The sequence below is a fragment of the Haliaeetus albicilla genome, chromosome Z (assembly GCF_947461875.1).
Source record: "Haliaeetus albicilla chromosome Z, bHalAlb1.1, whole genome shotgun sequence".
Classification (NCBI taxonomy): Eukaryota; Metazoa; Chordata; class Aves; order Accipitriformes; family Accipitridae; genus Haliaeetus; species Haliaeetus albicilla.
Window position 1 is genome coordinate 23,004,775 of NC_091516.1, and position 21,053 is coordinate 23,025,827.

At 36.0% G+C, this 21,053-nt stretch overlaps 1 protein-coding gene across 3 annotated transcripts in view; it reads left to right on the forward strand.

Annotated features, from left to right (window-relative positions):
* Window positions 1-21,053, forward strand: part of CCDC171 (coiled-coil domain containing 171) — a 155,933-nt gene that overhangs the window by 43,542 nt on the left and 91,338 nt on the right. For all 3 annotated transcript variants that reach the window (XM_069776854.1, XM_069776855.1, XM_069776856.1), the window contains exons 10-15: window positions 5,899-6,001; window positions 10,869-10,972; window positions 13,883-13,972; window positions 15,912-16,112; window positions 18,027-18,194; window positions 20,120-20,308. In XM_069776854.1, the coding sequence (XP_069632955.1) occupies window positions 5,899-6,001; window positions 10,869-10,972; window positions 13,883-13,972; window positions 15,912-16,112; window positions 18,027-18,194; window positions 20,120-20,308 (855 nt within the window). The remainder of the gene's footprint in view (window positions 1-5,898; window positions 6,002-10,868; window positions 10,973-13,882; window positions 13,973-15,911; window positions 16,113-18,026; window positions 18,195-20,119; window positions 20,309-21,053) is intronic.

The window sequence follows — 21,053 nt, forward strand, 5'->3', positions numbered from 1 at the left end:
GTAGTTTTAAAAGTTACTCCGGATATTTACATTTCTGGCACCTAGTAGTGGATGATCTTTAATTCTTAGTACCAGACAAGCGGGAGACGTTGAACCTTTATTTTATGAGAAATGTCTATTGAAATATGGGGAACTTGCCAGTTCACCAGAATGCATATTTGGAAATTGAAGTCATTAAAAATATTGCATTTTAGTATAAATTCCTTTAATTTGGAAGAACTGTGTATTCATTTCCTCCCTTTTGTATAGATACTATCAGGAGTAGCATAATTAGAGTATAAGTAGTGTAACAGATTACACCCAGAGCCTGTCTTTTTCTGTGTGGCATATAAATCTTTTTCTTACAGCCATACATGCAGTCACGCGCTGTATACATCTCAGCTGTCTGTAATAGCCTTGTAGGTTTTTGTAAGCTGAAAGTCAGAACGGAAGTGTTTGAGAATCTAGTTCCTGGACATAGGCATTAACCATTGTTTGTTAATATAAGTGTCATAAGTATTGACTGAACAGACAATGAAACACCCTGAAGATTGTGATTCTGTTCTGCAAATTCTATGGAGCAGAATCTGGTATTTAGTAGCAAAGATGTAAATCTCATCTAGATGATTTATCGTGAAAGGAGCTTTTTCTTTCAGTTTAAAAAAACTGAGATGCAGTCTTCATTAATTTTGTGCTAATGGTTTTTAAATGTTGCATTACCTTGATTCTTGTTTTGTTTCCCTTAACTCAGGGGTGGAGTGTTTCTACCCAGATGCTACTTCTGTTGTCCTAATTTAAGACGACCAATCAGTCTAAAGCATATGCTTAAATGATCTTCTACAGAGAAACCAATTTTGTAATTTATTCTGGAAGTGGAGACGTCACTCAAGCTGTGATATCCCAGTGTTTGAAGACAGGCATCTAAAAAATGCTTTTAAAGTTGCCAGTTCTCAAAAAATTTTCTCTGACTAAAAAAAACCCCAAACCCCAAAACCCAAAGAGATACTTCTTAACTTTCTATCCACCAAAAGGTTATTACAAATCTCTCTTTAGGAGTCTAGAATAGTTCCATATAAAACTTGAGCATTTTTGATCAATTTTATTTCACGTGATTAAAACTGAGACTCTAAATTTCTTGAGAAATTGTTATTTGATTTACACATGGCTAGACACTTTTTAAAGAACCCTCTGCAGACTTTGGAAAAATCTAGCTAATAGAAGAAAATAAAGAAACTCTGTTCAGTATTCAATAGTTAGATAACATGAGCAAAAATAAATAGTAGCCTAAGGAGGGATCCTGTCAGTGAGGGTTTTGTTTTGTTTTTTTATACTGCAATTTATGCTTGGTTGCTTAAAATTTGTGCCTCTTTTCTGCTATACAGAACATCACTCAAGTAAAACCCATTTTTTGTTAACTGTGGAGCAGTCATTTGGAGCCTATTTCTAGAAATGCTTTGATTTGGTTTCCCCAAGGTCATACCTGTAAACATTCTAATGCTTTTACAAACAATTTACCCAAATGGTTTTCAAGGAGTGTCTGAACATGCTGCTTTTTTGTGGCTGTGTGGATAGTTCTGGCTTTGGCACTTGCTCTGCCATCACCAGATAGGATTGGTACTACAGACCGACTGGGTGAAGTAGTCCATGTGCAAGAGAGCCACACAGGAACATCCCTGTAATGCAAAGTAGAGTAAATTCCTCTTGGAATAATGGCACTTCGTTGCAGGACTGGACCTAGTTCCCTGCATAATACTACTGGGGTTTTGATAAGTTAAGTTTGAAAAAGCCTCAAACTCCTGCCTACATGTTTATTTTTTAAATGTTATTGAACTTGAGATACACATGCACATTTGCAGCATCAGGTCATGTGGGCTATTCTGGAAAAGTGCTTAGAGTTTGCATTTATTTTATTCAACAGTGGCTTTTGGAAAATGCTGAAAAATCAATGGGACTTCATTTCTGTCCTGGAACAGGTGATGGGATGATACCAAAATTGAATACTGGTGGTTAAGGAAAATATCTTGCAACCAAGGTAGTAGAGAATTGCCTAGATAAATGCAAATGCCCTGCTTCTGGAAGATTAGCATAATTCTGACAGTGGGTGGAATAACTTTTATTAGTAGTATGTTTTCTTAATAATTCTGGTTATCTTTACATATAAGGATACACATTTGGAAAAAAAGATTTTCTCCTGGTTGGAGCCTACAGTACTTGTAATGAAAAATACTTGGCTTCTATTTAATTTCCTTAAAAGGGTGGTTGTGTTTTAAAACTGATGGTTAACTAAATATGTTGCCAAACACATTTTTCTACCAAAAATTCTTTTGTCCTTAAGGGATGTTTTGTGATAATAGGAGCCTTCTTAAGGATATGAAGCTTGACATGGGGAAGCATTGTATATGCTACAATTCAGCATACATTCTGAGTTCAGAAAGTATGACTTGTCTCCAATATTGTTTGGTTTCTAGCCTCCTGAATATTTTGTGAGGGAGGGAATTGTGTTTGGGGAGTATAGGAAATGCTTCTAATATATTTCAAGAATTTTAAATTCTTATGTGCTCATGCAAACTTCACAAGGAGTCTTTACCACTCGTCTCGGGGACCTGGGATTCCTGAAGGCAGGTTCTACTGGTAAAGACTGAGGTGAAAAAGGCATTGAAAAGGCCTTTTCTGTGTTCTAGTCAGCAGATCCCCTGCCGCATTCAGCAGCAAGCCCACATTTTGCCTAGTCTTCCTTTTGCTGGTGATATACTTTAGCAAGCCTTTCCTGTTGCCCTTCATGTCCCTTTCCAGATTCAACTTCAGGTGGATTTTTGCTTTCCTAAGCATATCCTTCCATGCTTGGACAGGTTCTCTATATTTATTCCAGGTCACCTATGCCTGCTTCCACCTCCTTTATGCTTCCTATTAATATATGAATTTAGTCAGGAGCTCCTTGTGCACCCATACAGGCCTCCTGCTGCCTTTGATTTTCAAGGTCATTTTCAAATATCACCTCCAAGGTCAAGAATGGTCCATCCTGATGTGCAGGAAGTCAAGCAAAGTCAGCAGAAGGCTTACCTTACAAGTAAGTCTTTCACCTGTTTCTAGTAATGTGATCTGGGAAGCAAGCTCTCTTTAAGTAAAGGCTTTAGCACTTTGTCATCTGATTTCCCCTTTGAAGTAATCTAGGGAACACTCACACCAGTACCTTTCCAGTAGTTCTACAGGAATGGCATCCCCTAACACAAATATGATGATGAATGGAGTTGCTGAGAGGGAAGTAATCTCATCTCCTGGAATAGCTGGATCTGGCAGAGGATACCTTTCAGCAGCTGCAATTGATTATGTTTGACTTCTACACTTCTGGACTCCATTTTCCTTTCAAAGTAAAGAGTTATGTATACTTGCTGTGTTTGTTCAGACTGAAGAAAAGAAAACTAAGGGAGTTACTGCTACTGCCATCAACTGTCAAATGGGTGCTTATGGAGAAGACAGAGCTACACTCTTCTTAGAACTGTGCAGTGAAAATATGAGAGAAAACAGAAGTTTGAGAAGGGGAAATTATAATTACCTGTAAGGGCAAAAAAAACCTTCACAGTGAGGATTGTGAGACTTGGAGCAAGTTGCCTGAAGGGGTTGTTGAAACCCCATCCTTAGGGATACTCAAAACTTGACTGGAGAAGGCTCTGAGCAACCTAACCTGACTTCTAGCATGGCCCTGCTTTGAATGGGGAGTGGGACCAGATGACCTCCAGGTTAAATTATTCCATGATTTTATGACTTGACACATTCTTACTAGATAACTGTCAGTGAGACAAGAAATTAGATCTTTATATTTGGACTTTTAACCTGTGCCTGGATTTCCAGCACTGCAGTTTACAGTATCTTTCTTCAATTTCTGATAATGGGTACAGTCACTGAAAATGGGAATTAGAAAGGAAAGATACTAAATACTTTGCAGCTGAAGTGTAGAGAAATCGGCTAGTCTAAGGAATTCCCTTTTGATCTTTATTGCTGTTGAAAAAGAGACTGAAATTGGCTTAGGGAGTGTAGATGCAGTTAGCAAATAAAGCACAGAGAAGTCGTGAAGGCTGAATAGACTGGAATACACTGACTAAATTGTGGTAAATTAACTAAACCAAATGAAAAAATTGGATGAGGAGACTGAAAAAAATTCTCACATTTGACTTTTCTGTGGTAAAAGGTTTTTCTGGGAAGATTTAGTCTGGCCTTCTCTGTGGTGGAGTGGTTTACGTAAGAAGAGTACTTATTTTATTGTGGTGCTGATCATATTGTTATATTTTCTTATTTCTAACATGTGAGGTCTTTGAGATGATATCAGTACATGAGAGTAAATTATTTTAATGTGTTTGCATCCCATAAAATATTTTTACTGGAGCTCAGCAATTACAAGTTCTATTTATGTAGATAATTTTATGGAGTAAGAATTAAAATTTAGTTACTGTTGAATATATAGAAGAGGTTTGGAAATTCTTTATGAAGTGTAGTACAAACTCTCACACAAGGAATGTTGTGTAAATACTACAGGGGACCTAACACTGAACTACACATATGAATAATATATTCATTGATATACAGTACATATAATTAAAATTGAAAGAGTAAAGCAAATTTATAAAATATTTAAACTGAATAATGAAGAACACTGCAGAGAATTAAATGCATTTCTTGTTTTTTTAGCCTGACAGTTATATGCTACCAGTAGTAGCAGTTTTCCTTGGGAGGAAATTTCCCACACTTGAGAAATTGACTGAATCTTTACACATGCAATGAAGCATAACTAAAGCAATAGTTTATAGATATGATAGAAAACAGTAGGATTTTTCTCAATACAAAAAGGGTAACCTTCCATCACCAAGTAGAAAGAGAAATTACTCAAATAGGTGTTAGAATTTAGAATAAAAATAAATTGAGTAATTAAAGGTAATGAGACATCTTTGAGCATAATATTTATCATAAGAAAATCATGAAGTCCTTTAAATCTAGTTTCCTCTTGATTTGGGTGGGGAGGGGTTGTTTGAGTGGGTGGTTTTTTCTGTTTGTTTTCTAAACTGCTGAGATGTATTACTTTTTGTCAGTCAGCTGCTAAAATTGTACATTTCTTTGAGAAGTCACAATTATATATGTCCAAGAGGACTTTGGTCTTGTCTGGAATTACGGATGCATATCTTTGAAAACTGCAGGTTTTAATACCAGGTATAAATTGAAGGAATGATTTGATGTATTCTTTCTATTGTGGTGATTAAAAAATCTGTGGTAAATACCTTTCTGCCCTCAGAATAAAGCCACTGTCTTGATTTGAAGAACAGCCTGCACTTAGTGAACAGCTTTCTTTAAGAGAAGTCAGTTGTAGGAGCTGAAGGACTGTGCTGCTTTATATTCCATACATAAGGAGGAGTTTTTGATGTTGAAGAAATCACTATCAAGCATGGAAGATACTAACAATTAAAGTAGGCAGGTTTGCAATGAGAATAGGTGTGGGATTTGACTGAATGCCAAATCATGAATTTCTAGCCTGTCTGCCAGTAGTTTGGTGTCTTTCTGGATGCCCTTGCAGGGTATAACAATAGATTTCATTGCTTGCATAAATGGGCAGCAGTTAATTAATGTTCAGTAAGATATTTTGAAGCAGAAGAAGATCAAGACTAGGTTTTAGTGCAACCATTTTTTCTTTTTCTTTTGACTACCTGAAGCCTTTAGTTCTATTTTAAGTGTGTTTCAGGGTTCTGTGTTACTTATTTGCGATGTCTTGCTAGGTCTCTTGGCTCAAGAAAAGGAGTAATAAGAAATATAGCAGGAATTTTAAATTTAAGGAGGAACAAAAATGCCATTGTCATCTGTATTTCTTTTGTTTACTATTTTAATGGGTTTCTTTTTTTCCTCTCTTGTCTTGTCTGTATCTCCTGTCAAATAAAGGCCAAGAAACACCAGGTCTTTCTAACAGAGACGTATGAAAACAACATGAGAGAGCTGGAGTTACTCTTGGACAGCTTTGCTATGTCAGGCCAGCGGACAGCAGGTTAGTTGAAGGTATAAAATGACAGATGCATCTGTCAATGTTCCAAAGTCACTACATTGTGGGAATTCTGCAGATGCCTCTTGCATTCCCTCTTCTCAACATGCTTTGATTTGATGACATGATAAGAGCAGTTCTCACAGCAGTCAAATGGCCTTGCTAGCTGAGAAAGGGTGACGGAATGTGGACCTGCTGTTGTCAGCCCAGAGCTTGATTTACAAATGCTGGTGTGTATATGATCGGTCAGAAAAGGGCTCACTTGCTGTGCTCTAAATCCAACTGAGAAAAAAGTCCTTACAGTATACCTGCAAAGGGAACAGATGTTTTGCCTGAACTGAGCCAAATTCTGAGGCAACCTTCAGCAACTTAAAGGTCATATATGCAAAAAGGTTGTGTAGGACACATGATATAACACAATACTTTTTACTGTTGATTGTGTACTAGTACTATATTGCTCTATTCATTTGATCTAGTACAGAATAAATATTTCTTTGTTTTCATTAATTATAAGTCAGTGGTTGTCACTCTGTTACCTGGTTTTTATGTACAATTATTGTATCAATCTCAACAAAATGCTGCCTGCTTAAGCATTTGAAATAGTGGCTAACATAAACAAGCTGAACTTTAACATCAAAGCTAGTAATTTTTTTAAAGGTGAAAATAGTACACTTTTAAAAATCTTCAATTAAAACTATTTATAAAAGTTTTCTCTATGTGGTTCCTGTTAGAAAATCACAGACTAGAAACAAAATGCTTCCAACTTACAGTACAAGTAAACTGGAAGAAAACAGGTAAAATGTTGCTTAAAGAGAAAATGGGTTTATTTTATATAAATAGTGATGATACATTTCTGCACTTTTTAACAATGTTAGACATTAATGGGTCGTATAACACCTTTAAATGAAGATGCATTTTTTTGTATCTTCACAAAAAGATTTTTTTTAAGGCCTGTTACTGTTAAAATTCAATAAAGGACCTTCTTGAGATTTCTGTTGTCCTTAAAAGCCTAGCCTTGAACCTGTGATGCATTGATTTCCTTGCATGGGCTGTATGATTTTTTTATTTGGGAACTGGTATCAGTTTTATTCTGTAATTATAAATTTAATTCCTGTGGGTAATACCTGTACGATTACTGTAGATATGTCAGACTGAAAAGCTCTTCAAAACTGTATGTTTTCCCCGATCTTGCAAAGTTCCACATGCCCAGAGGGGCTTCAGGAATTCTAGGGGGAGCTGGATGCTGCTGCCAAACTGCACTTTCCAAAGCAGTAATTGTCTTTTGGGTAGGCTTTCTGTTCTCCCTAGTGGTAAACCTTGCAGAGAACAGCTTTGACCTGTTTCTATAATATCAGGGATTCAGTAAAAGTAACTTCAGTATTAATTTGCTTTGTTTAAGGTAAACTTTGAAAGATCTTATTTAAAGAGATCTTTTTTTTTAAGCTTCAGCATCTCTGCAGAGGCTCAGTTGAGGCAGAAAGTGAAATTAGCTCTGCTATGGATTGAGTCTTTACGGCTAATATTAAAATGGACATTGACTAAGACATTTGTTCTACGTATTTACTACACTTCTAAGTGTGAAACTTAAATTTTTAATGCTGTTGCCTTACTGTTGTACTTAGGAATTTATTACATAACTATTTCTTTCACTTTTCAAAAAAATGTTTTATGTAATATTTGAAATTCAAATGCCTAGATGCCAATAAAAGTAAAAATCTTAAATAAATCTTTGTAGTCTAATTAGCAGATGAGGGGCTACATGAGCCACAGCTGGCTGGGCAGTCTTTCTGTCTTGTTTGTGTTTTTAACTTTCAGCGCAAGTGGTTGAGAGATCTACTTAAAAATCTGTCAATATTAAAGGTCCAGCCCCTTCATTTAAGTGCTAATTGGGCTGTGATTATTGGGCTATACAAGAAAAAGAACACTTTATATTTTTAAAGATTAAAAACCTGAAGTATTTTAAAAAGTTATTTTTTTCTTTATACATTCCAAGTTAACAAGCATAAATCCATGTCTTCTCCTTTTTAAGTGACCTTTATAAATTTCCATGGCATTGTTATTCTTATTGGGCATTTTGCATGATTTCAGTTTGTCCTGTTCAGTTTATCATATTTTGCAGTTATTCAGCAAACTCAGAGAAGTTTGTCTTCATTTCAGGAAAAAAAAAATTGTGGTTCTAGCAATCTGAAAAAAAAGTGAACTGTGTATGAAGTGCTAAGAGTGTTAGCTGCTTTGAGTTAGTGTTACTGTTTAATGCAGGCCACCAGTACTGTTTTGTTCAAAAATCTAAAACACAGGACCATATGAGCTGCTATGAAGAAAATTAACTCTATCCTAGCCAAGCCCAGTATCGTTAGTAGAAAGTCTGAAGCAGCAGGTTTAAGAGTTTACTCACTTGTATACCTCCTGTCAGACTCCTATTAAGCCTGGCATTTTCCCAAAATTCTTCCCTCAAACTCTTAGGTGATACTGGGCAAATGCATCAAATTACTGGGGTTTTTTTTCCTCATTGCTGAAGTAGGGCCTCTCCAGCAAGAGAGTGCCGTTTGGATTAGGTGCATGTCTCCTGCATAGTTGTATGAAGACAGACAATATTTGGCCAGTATTAAAGCCATAGGCTTGTTTTCAGCTAGTGCAGGAAGGTAGTATCTGGTATTTCTGTTGGCAGACTGGGCTGCCTAGAAAATAGGGTTGCAGCAAAGGCAAGGAATGCCAGCCTGGGAAGTTTACTGGCAAAAGTCTGGTTTTGGCAAACATGATGTAAATTAAGATAGTTCAGAGGCATGTTTCAGTGACAGCGTTGCAGTTCAGGACTTTAAAAATTAAGATACATTATTTAGACAGCTTGTTGAAAACTGTGGGATGGAAGACAACCCCTAGATTGACTGAATAGGTATTATTTTAAACTGAATGAGAATTGTGAGTTACAGCTTCTCTAGAGCTGGAAGTATGGAAGAATAGTACTTTCTTTTTTTCTGTGCAACAAGATCACTGCAAAATGTTCCTACAATGAGTAGTAGTGAGAAGTCACTCTTGTAATTGAGAAGACAGGACTGGAGCCCTGTGCATCCTTACCTATATGAATTCTTCTTAGGTTGATTCTAAGTGTCACCTTGCTATTTGGGACATCTCTAGGACTCAGAGGTTTGGTTAAGGGCACTGGAGTCTCATTAAGATTTTGCTTTTCCCTGATTCTGTAGACCTTTAGAAACTGTGGTAAATAGGTGTCCACTGGAGTGGCTGATAGGACAGACCAGAAGTCTGTCACTGGGATGTGCATTCTTTTTAAATTTACTTGTGTGCTGTAGAGCAGATCTCGCTCCTGTTACTGAAAGCAATCTTGCAAACCTGTGTTGGTTTGACTAGGTGTGTTTTTGGCAGTAACAGTTGGCTGGCAAGTCAAAAGTGAAAAGTTAGTGTCCAATCTGAATAGTACTCTATGCTTTCTGGTATTATCAAAGGGTTGGGAGAGAAGAGGCTAATTGAAAAAAAATGCTGAACAGCTTGCTGACTTGTGCATATGTGTAAGTTTTCCACTGACTACCATTGGTGCATTATGTATAGCCTACAGGACAAATCTATCATTTTTTTTATAATGCTTTGAGTAGAATATCATGCTTACAGTGCTAACCATACGATTCTTAAAAAAAAACCCCAAACTGCAAGTCTGTTAGTGCACCTCCTCTAGCTGACAAAGTTTTATGGAGAGCCAAAGAAAAGGCTTAGAGTTTAGTATCTGACTTGACTTTATGAGCCACCCTAGGTAAATTGCTTAGTGACACTCATATTTCAGAGGTGATAAACACCTGTATCATCATTTAGTTCTGCTGGGAGTTCTGATTGTTTGGCGTCTGGAGTTCAAATGCCACTGATTTTTTCACTTCTTTCGCAAAATAAGGGTGCTATTAGCGTTGGTAAAGTTAGTTTTGCTTATAGAACATGTTAAGACTCATGAAAATGATGAACTATAATTTGTTACAAAACAAGTTTATAAATGCTGCATACTAATATAAATAATACTGAGCAGAAGAATCTGTCAATAACCTGGTATTTTGCTGTAACACCAGAAAAAAATTAATAGTTTGTTCTTGGAAATTTAATATCAGCTGACATCTTGTGACCTCTTGATCAATACGGTGGTGTTTTGCTTTCTTAGCACATTGTATTACGGGCTTTGGAATGCTCAAGCTTGTTCATGTGTCCCTAATTAAGGCAACCAGATCAGAAGTCTCAGTCTAAAGGTTTAATAAATAAGTGTAGTGTGTACATAATGGATATATCAGCTTTAAGATTTATAATTGAAACATTATGTAGAAGTCTGCAGACAGATAATAAATTTTTTTTATTATTTCCTTTGGAATGAAATTCAAGATCATTTAAAAGGTTTTTAAGATCTCTCCAAGCATAACATAGTCATGTGATCTTTGGCTTGGTAAAGCTTTGAGTAAATGAAGTACTGCATTATAATATGCATGCTTAGTCACAACAGCAAAATAATGTCAGGAAAAGTGTAACATACTTAACTTTCAGGCAACATGTTTTTCAAAGTGTGTTATTGTGTGGTTTTAAATTTGGCTGGTCTGACCACAGTAGAAATTATATGTGAGACTGCATACCAAATACATTAGGTAGAAATGTAATCCAGAATTTACAGTTCTGTATCTTGTATTAAAGTTTTTATACAAATGTCTTTCAGCTGCATTTGCTGTGAAAGTATGCCTATTCAGCTGCATCTCTTGTGGCAAACAAGGCTGCTGTTCAGTGTTTTGTATTGTCACTGAAGCCCTAACTAATTTTAATACCTCTCATCCAGAGTGAGTAGTTTTCTCTCTGTGGCTTTAAGGCTTAATTTTCATTCTGTATTTTTCTTCAGGCGCTTGTGAGGACAAAGATAAACCTCCGAGCCTCTCTGTCCTTGAGACTTTGAGGTGTACCTTGACAGCTTACCAGAACAAGCTGGAAGATATGTCTAATGAGGTAACACTTGCACTGTTTGGCTCTATACGTATCGCCTTCGGCCTGCAGCAGTACATACACTTTGCTTGTAAAAAAGGTCAGAAGAGTGGGAATGTTGAGTTGACAGCTTCACATATACCCAAAGAAATAATCTCTGTCACTACTATTTCTCTAAGCTTGCCCTACAGTGAAGTTTCGCTTACATTTGGGGGCACAGGGAGAAGAGGTTTTTTCTTTTTTTCTTTTTAGTTTAATTTGGTTTTGTTTTCTTATTAAACCTGTTGGGGTTATTATTTTCAATAAACATTCAGGAAAACAAGCCATTCCTATCTAGGATTTCAGTTAAAAGGTGATGATTTGAGAGTTGGGCAGTGTATATCACAATATTCCTAAATATGCAACACTTGAGCCTGAACAGTCATTGGTATCCGTTATGTAAATGTGCATGCCCTTGTACATTTAAAAAGTGGCATAATTTTCTGACATGAGTGTGTTCATGATGAAATCTCTTCTGGTGCTATTTCGAGGTCTTTTCAAGTAAAATAGGACCATGAAAATACTTTCTTTAAGTTATCTAAGACAATAATGGAAATATTTAATTTTGGAAGTCTTACCCTTGAAAAAAATCAAATGTTTTCCATGCAGTCCTACTGGCCTTTTATTTCACTGACTGAAAAGTCACAATCTTGCATTTATTTTCTCATTTGTATTGCTAATGTGATTAAATTAATCCTCTTGGGTGTAAATGTTTTATGAATTTGTGGCTTTAAAGCTTGTAGAGAGAAGTTAGCTGCACTGTTAAAGTTTTCTGTACAAACTTGTAATTAGCTTAACTTTGGATAAAATTGGCAAATGCAGAAAGGCAAGGTGTGATAAGATTGTAAAAATGCCAGTACTGTTTTTTCATCTCTAGGTTTTGTCTTTTGTTTTGACAAATGCATAGTCTAGCTAGTCACTCACAATGTTTCAAAAAAAAAGAAAAAAAAAAGAAAAAAAGAAAAAAAAAAGAAAAAAAAAGAAAAAAAATGAAAAAGAAAAAAAAATCCGGAGGAAAAGTATATCGGCTTTTCCCCTTTTATTGGGGAAAGAATGGTCTCCCACAAGACCTTTGAGTTTGTTCAACGGGTGCAAAAATAAGTGACCATGGAAACAATTATACTTTTGTAAACAGCAAGCACTGTTAGGTCTCTCCCAGTGAGATAAGAGAACCAATGTGTATAGTCATTATGAAACTCTTCTGAGACCCAAGTCTGGAAGCTGCAGAGTAACTAGGAACATATTACCCACTGCGAATTGTTATTTGGGAGGAGGAGTGTCACGTGATAGGCAGCACAGTTGAAAAGTCGACTCAGCAGGCTTTGGCTTAGTGATGTGCTTTGTTGTGAAACTGTGCCAGAGACAGCAGTGGGGAGACCAAGGGGGTGGCTGCTAAGAAAGCAAAGAGAGTATTCTGACAGAAAGAAGAATGAACTGTCAAGGAAAATAAATCGCAAGCAGAGCAGGACCAACAGATGACCTGCCACAAGACTTCCCAGTAGGACTGCGTGTGACTGACCCCGAAGTTGTCATATGGAGCCAGAGATCACCGAGCACCTTCATGGTGCACAGAAAGGGCAGTGCTCTGTCCTTCTTGATTACCCCCACCCCCATAGATAACGCTGCTTTTGGCTTTTTATATATTAGATATGTTTAGTAATAAAACTTTTTAATAATACAATAATGCACAAAGGGACTATGAAGGGCACTGTGCAATAAAACCAGGATGTTTTAATACACAGCAGTAAGGGTTTAGTTTTGAGTAATTATGTAGTGGTTCTTTTTATAGAGAGATTTTCAACAAGACCCTGCATATTGATGGAGATATTAATATATGCGTAGACCTGTATGTATACGTGAAATATGCTGGTAAACTTGTCATGTGTCACCTTTAACCTACTGTGTTAAACATTAGATTAAACAATCTTGTTCATTTATGTAACTGAAAGGTGTATAAGTGTTTTGGTTTTGACAGATAACAAGCTTTTGACATTTTGTGTAGTACAGAGGCTAGAATATGTTTGGGGAGAGAGAGAAGGCTAGTAAACCAACAAAAGGACTGTAAATATTCCAGTAGCATTTTGTAATTTACTGTAATTATTTCTAAGGGTTCTGCCAGGTCTCCTGATTTGAGATCAAACAAAAATACGATTTACAAAATAATTTGTAAATTTTGTAAATGGGATATTTTAGTTCTGAGTTGCTCCTTAATGCTCAAGTGCTGGCAGTAACCTGCACTATAATACATTTCTATTTGATGCTTTCTTTCAGACATTTGTATTGCTAATCTCATCATCAGGTAATGAAAGACAGAGATTATAATGATGTGTTGTTATCTTTTCTGAAAGTGCAAAGTGAAGCTAATACACATTATGGCCATGAGCTACCTCTGAGGTGGTTGCTTGTAACACCACAAACAGTTCAGTAGTCACCATGCCTCTCGGGAACATTACTACTTTTTATGGGTATGTGAGTACTATTCAGTGCTCAGTAAAAAGTAGAGACCATGCTCGTAGCTGGACAATTTCTGCAAATGGCCACTGACTTTGAAAACTTGTTTTCTCAAACCACTCCCCAGATCATTATCTGAATTTATTACATTTTCACATGCATTTCAAAGTCTGTGTTTTTGTCAGATATTTTGAGAGTTAATGGAAAAGTTAATAGTGGACTCAGTTTGGGATTCTGCCACTGCTAGTTATCTTAAATGATTATAAAAGAGTTATTTAGTGCTTTTGTAATGGTACATTATTTAGATTGTATGGAGTATAAATATTGTCAGAGGAATTGAAAACAAATTTTTTTTTTGCATTTATATACAAAATTCTTCCTTTATATTGAAGTGATTATGTAGCCTTTCTGTTAAAGCCTGTTTCACCTCTGTATTTTTCACAGCTTGGGAAAATGAGGCCTTTGTGTGAAAAGATGACAAAAGAACTTGAGATATCCAAAGAGAAAATGTTTGCTTTAAGTCAAGACCTTAAGGTATGGTTTCATGAACTTAACATAAAATTTGAAAGTTCTGCAAAAAGTGTCTTTCTGGATTTAAGGTATCTTTTTTTCTTATCAAAATAAGTCTCTGTATCATTGTGTTCTGTTGAGCAGACTAGTTTATGTTGCAAGCTTGTGTGAAGCCATGCTGCTTTATTCAAGTTACCACCTTAGACTACATAACTGATCATTTCAATGATTGCACTTCTGAAATAATTTGAAATAGTTTTATCAATTTGCAGAGTATTGTTTTATATCGAAATCAGCATCAATAATTTTTTTCTCCTAACTCTTTTCTCAAGAAAAGGGGAAGATAATTTAATTACCTCTGTTCATCTGTAAGCACATTTTTTTAAAGATGTCCTTTCCTTCATTAATTTTTTTTGTTTGTTTATCAGACAAGTTAATGCATGTATGAAGCGTCAGGTCATCCTTGACAGTTGGACAATGTGCATGCAGCCCAAAATTTCTTAGAGCAAAAACTACCTCAGAGCTGATAAAAACACTTGAGAACTCTTTTTCTTTAGTTTCTGAACAAGAAATTTTTTTTGTCTCTGTTTTTGGCTGACACGCCACTTTTGTAATGTCCTGTCTGGTTACATCAGTGGCCAAGGGAGTGAGGAAGTCCTGAGGTCATGGTTATACTTAATCTCCCAACTGGCAGTGTATTGTATTACTGCCAAAATAGAATGTCTCTACTCCCAGTGTTTCTCAGATTTTTTGGTGGGGATATGCTACTCTGTCACTTCAGTTTAGTCACAGATCCTTCTGCAACACTCATTGAATCTTCATATTAATAGATATTTGCACATGATCTCCTGTCATCTCATCTGAACTTTATTTACTAATTTATATTCAGACGACTTAAAACTTCTGCTTCTGTTGCAGCACATTTGTAAGGCGCCTAAAAATTTTGCAACCCATTGCAACAGATACTTGTATTCTTCATGCAAAAACCAAATTTGCTACATACAGAGGGTGCTCGTTTTTATGCAGTACACCAGTTTCTGATCTCTTTAAATTTTTGGTAATAAAATTGTATACAAGAGTGAAAACTAGATCCAGTCTGAAAATGTTTCTGTTAGAAATTTAACATTGCTTTAATCTTTTAATATTTTCATTAAGAAGAATAAAATTGTCATTGTCTGATAAATTTGGGAGTATCTTTCCTATTCTGTTTCTTATATAAGCAGCTATGATTTTATGAAAAACAAACAATGCTTTCAGTTTGACCTTTAGCAAACTTCAGCAGTGCTGGAAGTCCAGTGCTTGTAGGAGAGGAAAGCATGTGTACCTGTCCACTCCATCTGAGCAATCTTTTGGCTGAAAAGCGTTAGTGAATTAAGTTGTTTACCTTGTGAGATTTGGTACTGGTAACATAATGATTGTATTTATGTCCATTTCTCGTTGTTAGTTTCTTCCCATGGTCAAACCTCCAAAGAGAGTCCTCACATCTTTTTATCATGCATTTTTACCAAATTTTTTCATCTTAATTAAAGAATACAGTGGGTAACAACAGCTGTCTGTGTTGCCTACCGACTCAGCTGTAATGGATCGGAGATTTACTTACAAAAGTAACGTATCATTTCACTAGCTCTGAGAGCTTCCCACTCTGCAGAGGATAACTTGTGTTCATGCATTCTGCATCTCAGTTGTGGGGGTAGAGGGGATTCTGAAGGTCACTGCATCATGGAGCTTTTAACTCAGAGATGGATTTCTGATGCTGTCTACTTACAAGCTGTGGAGAAGGGCTATTGTCAATTTTGAAATTCTGTTATTGACAAGATACAGTCAGCTTAGCCTGGAGTCTTCTGAAAACATGTGGGTGGCTATATGACCGTTCACTTCCTCAGATGCTGAGCACTGGACTAAGGTAACATTTTATAGAGTAAAATTCTTACCAGCTTTTCTGTTCCATGCCTCTGTTCTACAGGAAGCTCAGGATAACCTGGCTGATGCCAATAAAGAGTTAAATCATCTGCACACTGAGTGTGCATACAGAGAGACTTTAATGGGAACTTTAAAAATGGAACTACAGAATGTACGGCAATGCTGGGAGAAGGAGAAAGTACATGCCACAGAATCTGAAAATGAAATCCAGAAGCTTACCAGGGCTTACCAGAAGGATATGGAGGTATTACCAGAGACAAGATGACTGTCAAAAAGAGTCTTTATTTAATCTCAGCTTTATACATTTACATACATCAGATGGTTACTCTTAGTCTTAACAGATTTACCCCCAAATATGATTTTAAGATATGTATTTTGAAATATGTATTTAGTATCTACAAGATCTCAGGACATATTGGTTCTCCTTCCTTCTATATCAGAACTAATAGCTTATCCCTTCCAGTATTTTGAATTTTTGAACAACTGAGTTTATTTAAAGAGCTACACCTGGTGAACAATTACTTCCTTCGTTCAAATGTTAACAAAAATGTTTTACAATTGGAACATACAATAGTATCATCATTATGTGTTGTTAATTACTGATTCCCATGGCAGTTGATAGATAGCAAATAGCAAATGTAGAATTGAGGCAGTTTTGCCTGCATGCCACAAAACCTAGAAATTCTTATTTGTGACCTGTTAGCTCATTGTGGTGTGCTATATGTGGGAGTTGCTTCACAAAGTCTTATTTCAGAACTATTATCTCTCTCCTTATATTTGTTTACAGATCTTAATTTTGTTGCTTTTTCCCCCCAATAAAGCAGTTCTGGTACTAGCAATGATATTCTTTATCATAGTTGTTGTGCATATTGAGCTCATTACTTCCACAAATTTGGACATGGATGCCAACTGAATAAAAAGGAAACATTCTTTCCACCTCTTTTACAGTCTGGTATTTAAATAGTGTCCACATGAAGCAGCTGGAATGGTTATACACATCCGATAATGATTAAAGTGAAGGAAACTAGAAGCCTGGCTATATTGTAAAGTCAGCATGTCTACAACACTGTGGTTGCATTCAACATGTGTGAATTGATTTTGAGTCTTGGGATCCCTTTTTTCACACCAAATGGATAATCATCATCCTTGGTTTATCATAGCTCAAGCAAAAATGTACTGATGGTGACACACTGGATTTTCCTTGGGGAATTAAGAGATCTGCTAGAAACAAACTAAACTAAAATACAATTTTCTTATTGCCTAAAACACCAAGAAATAATGTGAGAAAATGCACCTAAGTATAATGGAAAGGGCTCAGAAAAAACATAGTTCCCCATGTTGGTCATTCACAATTTCTTGATGTAAAGCCTCATCCAAGGTCCCCAGAAAACGATGGGAGCCTTTACAGTGGTTTACTGACTTTGAATAAAGGCTCTGTTTCTTGTGGCTTTTGAGGTGCCACAATTGTTGTCTATTGTTGTCTTAATCAAAGTTACTATGTTGCATATGTATACTGAAAGGATGAAGGCTGGAATTTCTGTTGTATGCTATTGTTGCCAAAGTTTATTTAAAACTGGCATCAATTTATTGTACTACTGACTAAAATCAGTGTAAATGAATGAGACGTGGCTTGTGGAATTTAACTCATGAAGCTATAAGCCTATTTTGTCTAGCTATTTAGTCATACATAATCCATGTAAAAAGAATTTTTAAAAGACTTTAGAGTGATAGTTGTATAAACAGTGTGTTGTGCGGCTAAGCCAATTAGACAATTTTCTGCATGCTATGCAGATATTGGAGGTGGGTACGATATGAACGTATGTGAAAGTATTAACATGAATGGTTAAATTGCATCTACTGGTAGCACAGAAGTTTTTATCTGTATCAGGTCATGGTTGTGACTCCTGCAGGACTGGGTTTTCTTTATTTATATACTGTGTCTAATTAGACAAATTTTGTAAAAAATGTTTTCTTCCTCTGGCTTTAATATGTATGACTGCAAATATTAACAAGGAACTAAGGAATTTTGAAAAGGTTTGAGAATGAGCTTTGTATTTTTTTCTCAGCTGTGTGCAGCTCACTTTATTATACTTATGATGCATCTCTTCGGATTCTAACACTGTTCAGATACAACAGTTTATTTTTCGTTCTGTCTCAGGACAAGCTAACCTTCCTCCATAGCTTATACCAGCGTTTGGTAGCAGGCTGTGTGCTTATAAAACAACCAGAAGGCATCCTGGATAGATTCTCTTGGTCTGAGCTTTGTGCAGTCTTGCAGGAGAATGTTGATGCCCTGATCTTAGACCTCAGCAGGGCTAATGAGAAGGTAAGTGTCCTTAGGCACCAGCTACCTCTATTAAATTCAGTGACATTTGTCCACATCACAGTATCATTAAAAAGGACTGACATTCATCTTATTTCAAAAAGAATTTGGACGTTAATAATTCAATACCATTAATTATGGCTTGTCTACAACTCAGTTTGATGCCATTGCTGTGGGCATGTAAATGTGACTGAAGTCTGTATGAAGTCTCTAAGCTCCACTTCCTGTGCAGGACATGCTAATAGTACTAGCCAATATTAGCCACAGGGACCTAATTAAAAGAAAATAAATTAATCTTACTGATGAAGCAATTCAAAGAACTTAGTCATTTACACTAATAAAGCAAGTCTTTATTTTAGCATAAAACAGAAATGCAATGCACTTACTCCAGGAACATCATCTTTAAATTATATGTTTATGATTCAGAGGTACTATCTGAAAAATGCCAGTGTGGGGTTTTGTTTAATTGTAAGTTTTGGATTATGAAATTTGTATTCAGAAATACAACAGAAAATACTTGTTTTTATAAAACATGTCAGTATTTGTTTAAGGGAGAAGCTGTACTTTTCTGAATTATTTTAATGTGAATAAGCTTATGCGGCCTTTCGCCCCAGAAATCCCCGTGTTTTTAGGAATGAAAAGACCTCTTTGTAAATAACTTAAACTGGTTCCACAGACTGACATATGCCAGTCTTAAGGATTTCAGTTCATGTTCTGGCTCCATTGATCAGGCCAGTCCTACAATCTAGTAGAGCAACTCCAGATCTTGGTTGCCCTGACACATTGTTCTTGAGGCACAGGAAGGGAAAAGCTCTTTTGGATGTTTGTCATCTGCTGGAATTGTGACCACTCTTCTGGCCCAAGTAAGGGACAGGACTGGTAACGGTCAATGGTTTTGTCTCAGCCCATCGTTTAGTAAATACCCCAGCAGTCAATGGAAATTACTAAAGAGGGATAGCATAAAATCTGGATTATGCAGATTAGACGTTCCTTTCTATTTTCCTTTTGAAGCAGAGGAGGAAAGGGAATGGAAGGGAGTGAACATTATTTGCAGTGTTTGGGGGGTTTGTGTCTTATTGTTTCTTGCTTTTTAGTTTAGTATGGTTATTAAGATTGATTGTGAGGTCTCTAGAGCTCTTTTCATGTACATACCAGCTTTTCAGGGATTTGGGGTGGTGGTGTTACTTGTCTTGTACCTGCTTTCTGAGAACAAAATTTTTCTCCTGCAGTTTTGTGTCATCTATTTGGAAGGTATCTTGCCAATGTTCTCTAGCAACAAAGTGTAGGCATGTGTATTTAGAGGTAATAGTTAGTGTGATTCATTCCGCCATTTAGTTTGCATGGGAGCTGCAAAGTTAAACCACAGAGTGCATCCCTTCATGCTTGTTGAAAATACATCATAAACTAATGATCTACTTGTGAGAAAAACATTCTGTATGCTAAAATTTTCTGAAATTATTTTAATACTTAATAATATATGAAATGTTTTGGCTTTCCAATAAAAGAAAAAATAAAATCAGGGGCTGTTTTTTCATTATTACTTGCAATCCTTGCAAACTGCTGAAGGACTGGTATACTCAGATTACTAGTTTAGCAGCACAAGATTTAATGCATTTGTTTCAAAAAAAGGGAAGTGTCCAGTTCAGGTTTCCAACAAAGAAGACAACAGATATCTGCAAGGTGTATAAGGATGGCAAAACTGAAACCAGGGAAGATTCATTGTTCCAAAATATGTCTCAGTTTTGTTGCAAGATTTAAGTAAGTAATCTGTTGTGAAAGGCTTTTACTTAGTTTTAATAAAAGCGTTGAAGAAATTACAGTTTAGATTTTATGCTGGAATAGTTCGTACTTAAATTAATATGTACAATTAAAAGTAAAAAGGTGTTTTGAGAGGTAAAAGAATTTATTTTTAAATGCTTGTCACACAGATATCTCACTTAGAATATGTTTGTAAGAACAAGTCTGATACTATGAAGGAGCTTCAGCAGAACCAGGAAGATGCTTTTAGCAAAATGGCTGAACAGATGAAAGCACAGGAAAGCTGTTGGCAGAAACAAAAAAAGTATCTGGAACAGCAGTACTCGGGTCTCCTTGGGGAAGTTCATGCAAGGGCACAGGTATGGTGCTGTGAACTTCTGATTTTTTTTTTTGTTGTAAATATTTAATGGATTATTTCAGTAGTTTAAGCTCCTAACCAATTTAAGGTTGTTTGGGAATTTTTAGTATACCTTTAAAATAAAAAAACCCAACAACGTGGTAGTATTAACTTCATTTATAATAAGAAGTATATGACTTTGTTAAAACATTACAGAAATGTTAAAGCTGTAAGATTGAAAATGCTTATTTTAAGAATTATATAGGGCAGCAGTTCCTTTTTCAGTGTCATGCTTTGAAAGATTCTGTAGAGTAACAGTAATATGGTGTCATCAGGGGATAAATTTAGGTATATACCTTCTGACCCTAAGAACCAATTAGCAGTTACAGTGGGAGATTTCAACAATATTAAAGGACTTTGTTATACAGATACTACAGTGAGCAGTGGTTCAAAAGTGTAAAACTGTCATCACTGATTGTTGGAAAAGTTATTTGCAGTCTAAAATTTTCACTGTTATTCTAGAACCACAGTTCACTGTCTTTACAGTCACATTCCTTTACATGTGTTTCAGTTAAAAGTGTTGTGAAATAGAGAAACTAAGATATGCCTTGTTATTTCTGACTGCTATCTGAAACTTTCTTCATCAGAAGAATGCTGTATTTGACTCAGATTTTGGGCTTGGAAGTCTTTGCACTCCAAAAAATGTATTTGTAAAGTATTCTTTGGACAGAGCAACTTATGGTAATTTCTTGGGAAATCTTGTATAT